At 31.8% G+C, this 12,754-nt stretch overlaps 1 protein-coding gene across 1 annotated transcript in view; it reads right to left on the bottom strand.

The window, feature by feature from the left end:
- Positions 1-543: 543 nt before the first annotated feature.
- LOC145256439 (transmembrane emp24 domain-containing protein 10-like) overlaps positions 544-12,754 on the bottom strand; it is a 34,599-nt gene continuing 22,388 nt past the window's right edge. The window contains exons 2-5 of the mRNA XM_080115344.1: positions 5,753-5,873; positions 5,177-5,247; positions 3,465-3,591; positions 544-872 (exon numbers count right to left, since the gene is read on the bottom strand). Coding sequence (XP_079971470.1) covers positions 751-872; positions 3,465-3,591; positions 5,177-5,247; positions 5,753-5,873 — 441 coding nt within the window. The 3' untranslated portion in view covers positions 544-750. The remainder of the gene's footprint in view (positions 873-3,464; positions 3,592-5,176; positions 5,248-5,752; positions 5,874-12,754) is intronic.

The raw sequence follows: 12,754 nt of genomic DNA on the forward strand, positions 1-12,754 counted from the left end.
CCCTTACATCAAAGTGACAATGTGCCTTGTTTGGGGGTGAAAATGGAATGAAAAAAAAAAAAAAAAAATTCATCAATGGCTGAAGCAAGGCTTGAAGAGTCATCACTTTTCCTAATGGTATTCATGTATATTTGCATAGATTTCAGAGTCCGTTATATCTATCAGGTATGCTTCAGTTTAAGACAGAACTTCCAAAGGACAAAGCATTTGGAAACCAAGACGATTAAACAAGAAAAGATTATCTGGCTTTGAAACTTAAAACTAAGCTCAAATGTTTACGAATTAGAATTCTTGTATGCCAAAATAGAATTTAACTTGTTGGTTTGGATTGGAAATTAATATGTGGATTAGAGTTTCTATATCACTTGGTAGATGAAATTTAATTAAGATGTAGAGAGGGCACATTGTGAAAACTTAACATTACGAGTTTGTTCTTTTAATGACAATTTTTGTCTGGCACTGACCAATTAGATAAACTTATACAAGTGCATAAGAGTTTTGCCATTAATCACACGTCAGAAAAGAAAAGAAAAGGAAAGAAAGTTACTTTTAACATTTTATTTTAATGTGGTGTGTGACTTCTTTGACTTCTGAAACAGTTCATATGTTGTGTGCAAACAGGAGAGAGGGAGAGATGAAAAAATGATAGGGAAGGGAGGGGAAAGGAGAGGGGGTATGAAAAGGATTTAGTCAGCTCTTAAAAAAAAAAATTAAAAAAAATTAAAAAAAAGGAAGGAGGGGAGATGAAAGTTACTCAATGAGTTTTTTGGACTTGAAATATCTACGCAAGTAGAGGACTTGCCACGTAGCCAATCCAAGCAGACAGCACATGGAGAAGATGCTGAAATACATAACTCGCGAATGGGTCGACTCTGAAAGTAAAAAAAAAAAAAAAAAAAAAAAAAAAAAAAAAAAAAAAAAAGAAATATCGTTAAACAGAATCTCAGTGTATAAAACGATAAAAATTGCTGAAACTAGGTCATCTATATTAATAGAATGATCTTGACTTCCGCCCATCCACCACTACCTCTACAGTTTCAATAGGAAAATAACCGAACACAAATTCTATGCATTTTTTTTACTTGGGAGTCACCATTTATCAAGGCCCGAAGGCGACTCGAGGATAAGGGTCAATGCATGGTAGTGTAGTAATTGTTAATGGTGTAAATTGGGTAGAATTTGATTATGGGGATGACTAAACAAGAACTTGTTTACATTTGATTTGAACACTACCATTTTGTATTCAACTGGGAAGCAGGCTTCACTTCCACAACATTTCCAGCATTTTCTAAAACATATTTCAAAAAAATCATGTGTACATTTCATTCCCATATTATATTTCTACATTTTTTAGATGAGGCTTGCTTATTCATATTTGGATGCTACGGAAAACTGGTTTCATCTTGAATGTTATTTTCAAGGTTTCAGTCAATGTAAACTCTGGCCTTCTTCCGGTGTATCTTGTTGAACTTATGCAATAAAGGGTTCTCTTCGAAATTCTGTACAGATTTCTCAGAGTTTTTATTTATTTATTATTTTTTACACAGTGATCACCACTTATCAAGGCCCGGAAGCCACTCAGGGATAAGGGTTATTGCAAGTGCATTATGTTAATGTGGAGATTTGATGAAGTGTTTACTTAGGGGGGGCGGTTCATTAGGGATTTGTTAACGTTGGACTTGAAGACATCCAAGTTGTAGTCCGTTGGGAAGCAGGCAGACGGAACAGAGGTCCACAGGCGTGCAGTTCTAAGAAAGAAGCTTTGTTCATGGAATCCACGTTTTGATATTTTTTTTTGAGTTCGACAGAAAGATTCCCGAAATTTGACAAGACACTCAAAGATTGAAGGGTATATTGACCGAAATGTGAAAATTACACTTCAAGGTGAGAACAGTCGTCTGAAGAATCTTAATATGAATTTCATCCCCTGTTTAAAAATTATTACATTTATTCCAAACAAAACGTCTCTCACAAATATATATTCCCATACATAAGGTAGCAAACATTTTCACTCTCTATCCACTAAGTCCTTTCACTTCACTAAAAAATCCTCTAGATAATCACTCATTACAAATCTTTTTAAGTTTAACTTTTTTGTCAGATTAGTGTAAGCTAACGCAAAACCATGGAGGATGTATTATTGATATCTGATCAGTCATGTATCAAAAAAGTTTCTCTCAGTTTGCTTATTTCGTCACTTAAATTCTTTTCGTATCTGTTTATGTATGTTGTGACTCGCATATTTATATCCGGATTTATCAATTAATAGCATTGGTTTAATTTTTGTTTCACATTTGTAACAATCTGACACTGGGTTGCTGACTTCAAGCCATCTATCCATAAGAGGAGGAAGAACACAAGTAGTTGTTCAGACAATCTCAAAGAGATATCCTTCCCATGGAGATAACATTTCACATTCAACATGTATTAGTATTTAATCATAATGATTAAATAAAAGCACACTCATTTTAAGCAGTTTGTAGATGCAGACACAATGTTAAGAAACAATGGAAAAATTGAGTTCTATCCAGAATTCTTTAAAAAATTTGAAATCTATATGATGCATGTATCTGTGAGAAACAAAATCATATTTCAAAAATCACGTAACTTTATCAAGTAGTTTTATTTTTATAAAGAAAATAATTTTTAAGCGATTAATAGGAATTCGTAGCTATTAGGACAAATTTCAAAAGTATGAATTTAGTTATCTCCCTTTGTTTTTTTAAGAGGGTTTTCAAAATGGCAGACAGGAGAGCGATTTTTCAGATACTCATAAACATTGATTTTCTTATTTAAAAATAAGACTAGTTGATCAATTTATCTGGATTTTTGCAATGTGATATTTTCATTACAGATTTTTTTATATTTTCAATATAGAGGGAATTCTGTTGAACCAAATTTTGTGATTCTCCACAAATGCAATGTCTGCTGCATATGCACAAAAAAATAAAAATAAATAAATAAAACTGAATTTTCAACATTACTCGTCTTGACCTCTTCTTGGTCTATATCCAATTTTCTTATATATGTAATTAAAAACTACATTCAACAAATGAATTAGATATTCATCAAAATAAATCAAAAGGAGAATACCAAAACAATTTTCTTAAAATCTCATTTAATAAGAATTCAATTATCAAATTAAATCCATCAAAATGCATTTTGTTTTTTTTTTCTGAACAAAAAAGTGAATTACTTTACAACTCTTTGAAATGTGAAAGGAATTTAGAAACCTTTGAACTATCAAATAGAAAGTTATTTAAAGTGGATTTTAACATTTTTTTTATCAAATTCCTATGTAATAAAAATTAAACCAAATTAGATTTAAGCATTATATAAATAGAAAAGATTATATTAAAAAACTTATAATTTTATAAAAATTTAGTTCAAATTTAATGAGATTTTGACACAAAAGTAGGATCAGGTATGAGGTTTGCTAGAAAAAAAAAAAAAAGTCAACTGACCATTTGTATCTCTCATTTCTTCTTCTCTTGCTCTCATGTAAGCAAAATCATCAACAATTGATTTGGACAAATCTTCTAGGCGCCGGAGTTCCACTTCTAAAGGTTTTAATTTTTCAGCTTTTGCCAACTAAGAAAATAAAAAAAAAAAGTGTTCTTACTCAAATGAAGTTAAGCAATTTGTACATTTTAAAACTTCAACTTTTTAATAAAATCAATAGAAAAGTTTTTGAATCAAATTATTTAATCGTTTGACAAAAAGGCATCCAGGTTTCTTTTACTATATTTGAAAAAAAAAAAAAAAAATGTATAACATGCAGGTGTATACCACCATGTTTATTTAACATTTGTTTTACATGTGGATATTGTATTTCTATTAGGCTTCATTTTTTTTATGAGCTACCACTTATCAAGACCAAAAGGTCACTCAAGGATAAGGGTTAATTAAGTTGTCATTAAGACAGTGAAACATAAGGATTAGTAACAATGGTTTAAATTGGGTAGAAATTAACAGCTAATTTCTACCCAATTTCAACCATCACTTTTTCGTAGAAACTACAGATATAGCTGAAATTTTTGTAAGAACCTTTGTTATAAAGGTACAGCAAATTAAGTATTATAGTATTCATTTGATGCACAGTTAAGGATTAATAAAGATTAGTATTTAATGCAAAAATGAACAAATTTAACCATATTCAACTATTAAATGTACTCATTCTAAGTTAATTTAAGAATAATATCACAGGTCAATAAATGATGGTGATAAAAAAAAAAGCTGTTTCAAAGCAGAATTGACAAAATTGAGGACAAATTCATACACATAAATATATCAGAGCATTCACACAGAAAAATATTCTAAATTCAAAAATGAAAAATAACGAATATACTTCTAACATAAATGTAAAAAAAAAAAAAAAAAAAAAAAATGATTGCTGCAAATGCAGATTTTAATCACTTATTCTTATAGAACATTTAAAGACCTCTTGCTTTAGCAAAGGAAGACATATCAATTGTATACAGTACATTTAAAAGGAAAAAAATTCAAACAAGTTCCCAAAGGCAATTAAAATGAGTTTTCTACCTACCAACCAAATTTGTGCTTTTAAATCTTTGAAAGTTTTTTTTTTTCCAATTAAAATTATTAGACTAAAAAATAAAAATGTCTGACTATTTTGGCAAATATCTCTGGATTTTTTTTTTGTCTTTTTGGATGTAAAAATACATTATATATATATATATATATATATTATACATACCATCAACTATTCCAAGTACAATATAATTTACTTTACTACCTAATTGAAAGGAGAAAATGAAAAATAAAAATTTTGAGATGCTTGTAGAAATGAAGTCAGCCATTTCTGATTCTGAATCCAATGTAAAACAATCTGAACAAACTTTTACTGAAATAAAGTTTTCAAAGACATTAGAACACAAAAAATAAGTCGGTAGAAAAGTAACTTTGATTGCTACTATTTGTTGAATGTTAGGATTTTTTCACCCCCCTTTTTTCGTGTCAACTATACTGCACAATCAAAGATTCAGGTAATGATGAGAATGATGAAAACAAAATAACTTTTGTATTTTAGTAATATTAGTTTTATTTTTTATTTAGACTAAATGTTACATTTTATCTAGGACGTCTTCAGTTTGAAATATGCATCTGACAAAGTATTGTGGCTTTCAATTTTTTTATACGAAAAACTAATACTTACATCTTCATAACTCATAGCTTCAACACCATGTTTCATAATGAGGGTCACTTCACGGTCAGCACCATGACCACCTGAAAAACAAAAAGAATAAGAATGATATTTCTATTTTAAGACAGACATTTTGAAATTTTCCATCTCAGATAGCCATGAATGTTAAGATACAGAGAAGGGAATCCGGTTTCATTTATCTAAGAAAACACTAAAATGGTTGTCACAGACACAACCTGAACGGATTGAGTATTGCAACATGGGATTGCTTCTGTCTTAAGAAAACAGGCACCTTCAGTCTTAACAGGATTGTTGGAAACAGATGCCTATTAACTTGAAATACCAAGACTAAGTTGCAGAAAAAAAAAAAAAAAGTTCCACAAGCCTGTAGTTTTTGGAAAGAAGCTACTAGAATAGGAAGTTGAAAGGAATTTTATTATATTTACTCATTTCCATCCTTTGAACTAGGTTGGTTTGTGATGTCTGTTTAAAGAAAATGTCTTCAGAATATTTACGAAAACAGAATTTAAAAGGATGTAGGCTCATCAAAAAGGGAACCAAATAGATGTTTATTTCGTCAATACTTACCCGCGACAAGTTTGTTATCAAAGCAAACTTCAAATACATCATATTCATCTGTGGTGAAAGCAAATTTGCCTTTTTTTGCATCTTGTTTTGAATATAAAATATGTCCTTTCGAATCTGTTACCTGCAAACATGAGAAAAGAGGTTTTCATTTTAATACAAGTATTGAGCAATTCAATACAAAAAAAAAAAAAACCCAATTATTTGCGGGTGTAGATCTCCATGGCAGTCACCTGACAGTTGAGTTTTCATCTGAATTTTCCACTATGCAATGTTTTATCTTGTGCATTGGCGCCGGTAGTCACAGATATTTGGTAAAAAAAAAAAAAAAAAAAAAAAAAATCCTTCTGGTAACACCAAGCGTTACTAAAAATAGTTTTAAAAGTTTCTGGAACGCTTGATCCAGTCTAGTGCCATCACAAATCAACTTCTTTATTATAAACGAAATTTCCATGTGCCATTTATCGTTCTTCACTTACACATTCTTGGATCTCTGGTTACATTGACCTCCAACTAGCACTCACTCAGGGTTGGACATAACAATGCATAGATCAGCTGAAAATCTAGCTCAGAATGGCCAAACAGGATACAGAACTCCGTCTGACCCTCTCACTTTTATGGGATTCACCACTGGAACCGTGATTGATTAATACTCATGTCAGCTACTGCAGTAGACTATCATTTGCGATCAGCATTCGTTCAGGAATGCAATAAATTCTATGTACATGTCATTTGATGATCTATAGAAATGAAACCTGACCAGTAGAGGTGGAGAACGTGTATGGAGAGAAATGATATGAGAATGATACAATACAATGTGTAATACGAGTGTTAAAGACAAGCTTAGATTCAATGAACACAGAGGAAGATTAAATCTGGACAGTATAGAGAGAGGTGTACAAAACAGGAGACTTTAATAGTATGGCCACATTGAAAGAATGGATGAGAGTTGAGGTGGCAGGTTCCATACACAGGAAAAGACCAAGAAAAACAGAAAAGTGATAAAAAAAAGAGTTTCTGAACCTTAGAAAAAGAGGGATAAAAAAAAGACCTGGCCAGAAATAAGTGTTTGGAAATCAATTTCTTAAAGTTATGCAATGCGTACTAGCATGTAAAATGTTTTAAGACAACTTTTAAACTTTGCAAGACAAAACAAAACAAATCCTTGCATTCATAATCTTTTCATTTTTTTGTTCTTAATCTACAATTCACTATATTTTCTCCCCAATTGAAGAATTTATAATTTTATTTTTTTTTCCTATCTTCAATCACTGCATTTCTGTATCGTCCCATAAACACGGTCCCTTTCATTTAAAAATTATCGCACCAGTTAGGGCATGTTATAGAGGTTGTACCAATAGTTTACAAGTACATATGGGATTTATAAACTTCCTATTAGGAGAGCAAAGATTAAACATCTTCAATAATCTTTAAAAAAAAAAGTTTTTCACAGATTACCTCAGTATTCACGATGTTAAAGTTTCAGTCATCATGAATAAATCATTGCAAACTTTCCAATACACATAACTTTTCATAAAATATACATTAAAATGGATATTTTATGATAATGCACATAATCATTGCAACTCTTAACAAAATTTATCACTTGTGTTTCTTGCGTCTATGCAATTTACCTGATTTTTTTTATTACTATTAATCAAATATTTAAATATAAAATGCAAGAGTGTAAAACAATTTTTCTAATTCTATGAAAAATAAATTTGCAAATTAGAGAATTCATTTTTTTTTTTTGTAAAATAAATCAAATTTTAATATTAAAATAAAAAAGAAAAAAAGAATTATTTCGCCTGACTCTTCAAAATTTCCAAGGAATCTGAAAGCATTTTATTAAAAAAGTAATGCCTGGTTTGGAAAATCCTCCATTAATTGAATGATTAAGAGTTTCTGAAACTCTAGATCTAATAGTTTTACAAATTGATTAAAAACAAATTTTATAACAATTGGTTCAATTAATAATTTAATGACCAGACAATACTTTAATAATTTAACTTTCAAAATCCTATTAATATTACAAAAATGTAAAAACTCGCAAATAATGTTAGATAGGTATATCTATTAGGATATTATTTTGCTAACTTTTGAAAATATTCTTGAATCAAGCTTGAGAGATTTTCATAAGGACATGATTCAACGAGTCTTAAATAGGAGTCTAAAAACTTATACAGTAGTGTATCTGGGTGTTGGCCAGGTATAGGGCTTAGAGAAAATTAAAAAAATATTTTAGTTTTCCTTTTAATTACTAAAAAGAAAATTGCATTTATCAACATCTATTATATAAAAGCGAAAATGTGTGTGTGTTTGTGTGCATTTTTTTTTTTGCATGTCCGGCAAAGGCTTTTTTTGGGGATCGGGGGGGGGGGATACCATGTCTTATACTCCCTAGATTATAATATCTCCGATTAATGAAAGGAGGTCGTCTATCTTTTATTTGAGCGACTTTTATTTTATAAAATTCACACTATCCCATGGTCCTGCATGTTTGTTGGGGTTTTAGTATAAATAAAGTGAAACTAATTGAAAAGAAGTCAATTCTTTGGCTTTCCCGCCAGGGATGTCCAGAAAGCAATGAGCTTTGATCAATGTGGAGGAAACCCTGTCATATCAGACAATTGCTATTCACTTGGACGCTCCTCTTTTTATGGGGATATGGTTTTTCCAAACATCAAATACGCAGAAAGCGTAAAGGCTGACTACAATATGGTGTTCAAGTCTAAAGTAAATAAGTTCTTGATGAGCCGTTCCATATAAGTTATCAAATTTACCAAATTTTCATTACTAATGATTACTATATTGTCCAATTTCTACTGTACACCCTTTAACCCTTATCCTTGAGTGGCCTCTGGGCCTTGATAATATGGTGATGCCTATGTAAAAAAAAAAAAAAAAAAAAAAAAAAAGCTTAACTGGCTCCGCATGATTTAATTTCTCTATGGTGTGATGTTTGACCTAGAAACCCAGACGTTCGTTTAACCACCTGCGTTTTAAAAGCGTTTATTTTCAACCATTCTCACTTGCTCTGCTGCCTTAGCGCAGCAGTAACGGGTCACGTTTTCTTTTCCAACAAATACACATAAACTGGCTTGCAGCCAAAGTTAAGTGTGGGATTTCATTCCCTTATGGCGCGATGCTTGACCTCATTAAATTTACGCAGCTGTGTGAACTCATTCAGCTAACTTTTTTAATCGTTAAATTTCAACCCTTATCACTTCCGCTACCCTCGTAACGTCGCGGTAAGTTATCAGGCTATCACTTTCTTTTTGCCTTCACCTCAAGGCTTCGGATTCAAGCCTACTTGCGTATCAAAACTTTTTTTTTCTTTTATACCTCCAAACACCCGGGCAACACCGGGCACCCACATTAGTCTATAACATAAATCTCACCTGTCTGTTTAAAATGTATGTATGTATATATGCCTAAAACTTTCGACAGAGGCAACAGATATTCACGAGATCGGTATCATTTTGAAGCTTGACCCTTCGGACGACAAATATTGTAAAATTGGCCCAAAACACTCATTTCTTTACCCTCAACAGGGTACTTTTCTACAGGGAGAGGGGGGGGGAAGGATCGCTTTTTTCGCTGATATTTTCAAAAGTCATCCCCTCTTTTCGATTGTCTAGCCTTAATTTAAACCTACGTCACTTCAGTTTAGCGATGGACGCAACAGCAGAGATGTCAGTTTTTTTTTTTTTTTTCACATTCTTTGCGGTATGAGTTTGAGCCTTTTTTTTTTCTCAACACACACCTCCAAACACCCGGGGATTCAGGCTAATTACATATAGACGAGAAACATGCACACACAGAGAAAAGATCTATTGTTATAGTTTTATTTGTTGAAAGTAGGAAATAAAATGTAATTGAAAAGGAAAGTTTGATACAATTTGTAAAACTAAAAACGGGTAAGTAAATATTTATTTTGTCTTCCATGCATGATTGAACCCGGGGTATCCATGCGTGTTATTGAGTTGGTAACACCTGCTGCATCAACTCAATGCATACAGATACCCCACGCACAAGGAAGACCGGGTTTGAGTGCATATGAAGTGACGACTGGTTGAAACATAACTGGTATCGATGTTTTGATTCGAACTTGTAGGGAGATCAAGTAAGAGATATTCGGTGTTAAAACTCATAGCAACATCGAAACTTTCTTCAGAAGGAAGCCAGTTCAACACGTCTAAAGTGTGTCACTTTGGTATGATATGGAGTAGGTTTTAATTATAGGACAAAGAATTCAACAAATACTTTACTTAAATCTCATCTATATAAATAAGGCAACGAGAAAGTCGACCGCACTGAAGAGTTTTCTCCGTATGTGTTCAACAAGATGCGAGAAAGAAAATTGTTAATCTTATTCAGTAATCCTTTCACACTATTCTTACGCATTCATTACACCAATACGATATTTCTGTCATCAAAAGCTGCATGTTTTTAGAATTCAAAAATAAAAGTTAATTTTGTTTTGCCGATTGCAGTTTATTCAATGGACATTTTAGATTTATAGTTACAAACATGTTTCAACAATAAAAGATACCCAGATATCATGCACCATATACTGGGTCCTATGGAGTGGCCATCCTGATCACTAGAGCTGTGACAACGGCATATTTTTTTCATTCTTTTGACTCTTGAGTATATATCCGATGCAGTTAGACACAGTTACTCAACTAAGAACCACATCACTCTACATAAAAGCATATAAGATATCAACGGATATATACTCGAGAGTCAAAACAATGAAAAGAATATTCTGCTGTCACAGCTCTACTGATCACCAGGTACGCCCTCTTCTGACTTCTTTTCTTCAGTACACCGTAAATCTGTAGTGTCGTCCACACTCTTTAATGCTTTGAAAGATGCAATAACAAGTGTCAAAGGAATTAAACACCCAGAAGATTTGAAAAAAATTTCATACAGAAGTGATTTATGATTCAACATAGATGGTGGATAATTTGAGCATCTCTTAAGTTAATGATTAGTAAAATAAAAGTGTATTTTTATGAAACTTCTGGCCTTCTTCAAGTGCTTAACCATGACGGGATAGGAATGCAGTCTCTTAACTCAATAATTACTGCCTTCCATAGTTGTCTCGCTACATTTTTAACCAACTAATCCTCTGGCCTGCTTTGGGTAGGATTAAAACTGCTATCTTCAGATAACCCTCACCTGGAACCGTAGAGACTCAACGCCTCTATCCACCACAGCACGAGCCCCGAATCAACAGATATGGAAATTACTCATCTCAAAGGATTTTAATTAAAAAAAAAAAAAAATAATAAAATAATAAAATATGCAAGACAAATTATATTAAAGTTTTCTAATTATCGAAGATTACACATGTATGGCCACTGGTTTTCTTTAGATAATTAGAAACTTATTCATGTTAGACTTGAAAACTGGGAAGATCGGCAGTTCTAGGAAAGAAACTTTGCTCATGGAATTTACATGTAGTTTTAGACAGAGATAGAGAAGAGAAATTGTTAGCAGTTGTAACTAGACAAGTGTAAATGTGGTGTGGGGGAAGGATTATTAGCATTAAGGAAAAGATATCAATTTGCCTTTTCACTCCCAACTTAGAAATAGATCACAATTTGCTGAAAATAAAGTAGGGGTCTTTAAGAAACATTTGAACACCAAATGTTAAATATTTGTCCAGAAAATAAAACAATATTGTCAAATCACTATTCGTTATATTATAATCAAAACAATCATTGAATTAAAAACAAATAGTTGATTATTAAAATCAACTTTTCCCAAACCAATATGCAAATTAGTGAAGCTTGTGATTGATATCGTATATACATAGGTAGTGCATAAATTTATACAAAGCTGAATTAACTTGAAATATCACAATTGAACTTTGTGAATGAGAAACAGGCCCAACTTCAGCATTTTTTTTTTTTTTTTTTAATTTTATTTTATTCTAGCTAGGCTAGGATAGTCTAGAGGATGCCAAACATTCATAAGCTATCTCATATTCCACCAAAGAGATCTTTTTAAGATTGTAATCATTTCTTTAAGTGTAATTTTGTATCTTGTACTCGATTCACAGGGTATATTTGCGAGGTAGTTTTTGAAACTCATGTTTACGAGTTCGATCACTCCTATAATTACTGAAATGATAGAGATCTTCCTAAGATTCCAGTTTCTTTTCATATCGTACATAAGACATCAGTATTTCGTTATTTTTCATCTTAGCTCTGCTTAACCCAATATCATTGAAGACACTAACTTCTAAGGTTGCTTCTTTCTCCTTGTCCCATATACCAGGTTTAATAGCTCTGTTTTCTAGACCCGTTGCTGTAGGAAGAGTCACAGTGGACATGCAGGTCAAATGCAAACAATTACAATGATGCAGACACCACATTCGTTATTACACTCTCTTGATACATTTCATTTGATTTTGCGAAAAAAAAAAAAAAAAAAAAAAAAAAAAAAAAAACTGCATTTATATTTGTTTTACTTGTATCCGACAAGTAGGCTAATTTTAATGATGCCATTTGTTGCTCATAAAAAATTACAACTATTAATTCTGACGTGGCCTTTTTGAAGCACTACTATAGCAATGAACAAGCAAAGTTTCATTTTAACAATAAATCAATGCAAAGCAGTTGTAGAAGAAGAAGAAAAAAAAAAAAAAAAAAAAAAAAAAAAAAAAAAAAAAAAATGGAGAACCAAATTATGGATTCATCAACTGAAATAATTAATCTTAAATCAAACACTATTTTGGATTGGTGCATTTTAATTACTATCACACAAACTGACACAATATTATATGTATGCCAGTAGCATTCACCCCAGGTGGATTGAACGGTCCTCCTCCAAAAGGAGGGAATTTTGAGGGAATATTAAATTCAGTCGCCCAGTCAATCATAACCAATGATATTGATTAATCCGAATATATTGTTCTACTAAAGGTCAGATTAGTCTATGGTGCAGATGATCATTTTCTACAGTGGCGAAACATGGCCAGTTACAATGATA

This window comes from Euprymna scolopes, chromosome 32 (genome assembly GCF_053919585.1).
Source record: "Euprymna scolopes isolate OS-2025 chromosome 32, ASM5391958v1, whole genome shotgun sequence".
Taxonomy (NCBI): domain Eukaryota; kingdom Metazoa; phylum Mollusca; class Cephalopoda; order Sepiida; family Sepiolidae; genus Euprymna; species Euprymna scolopes.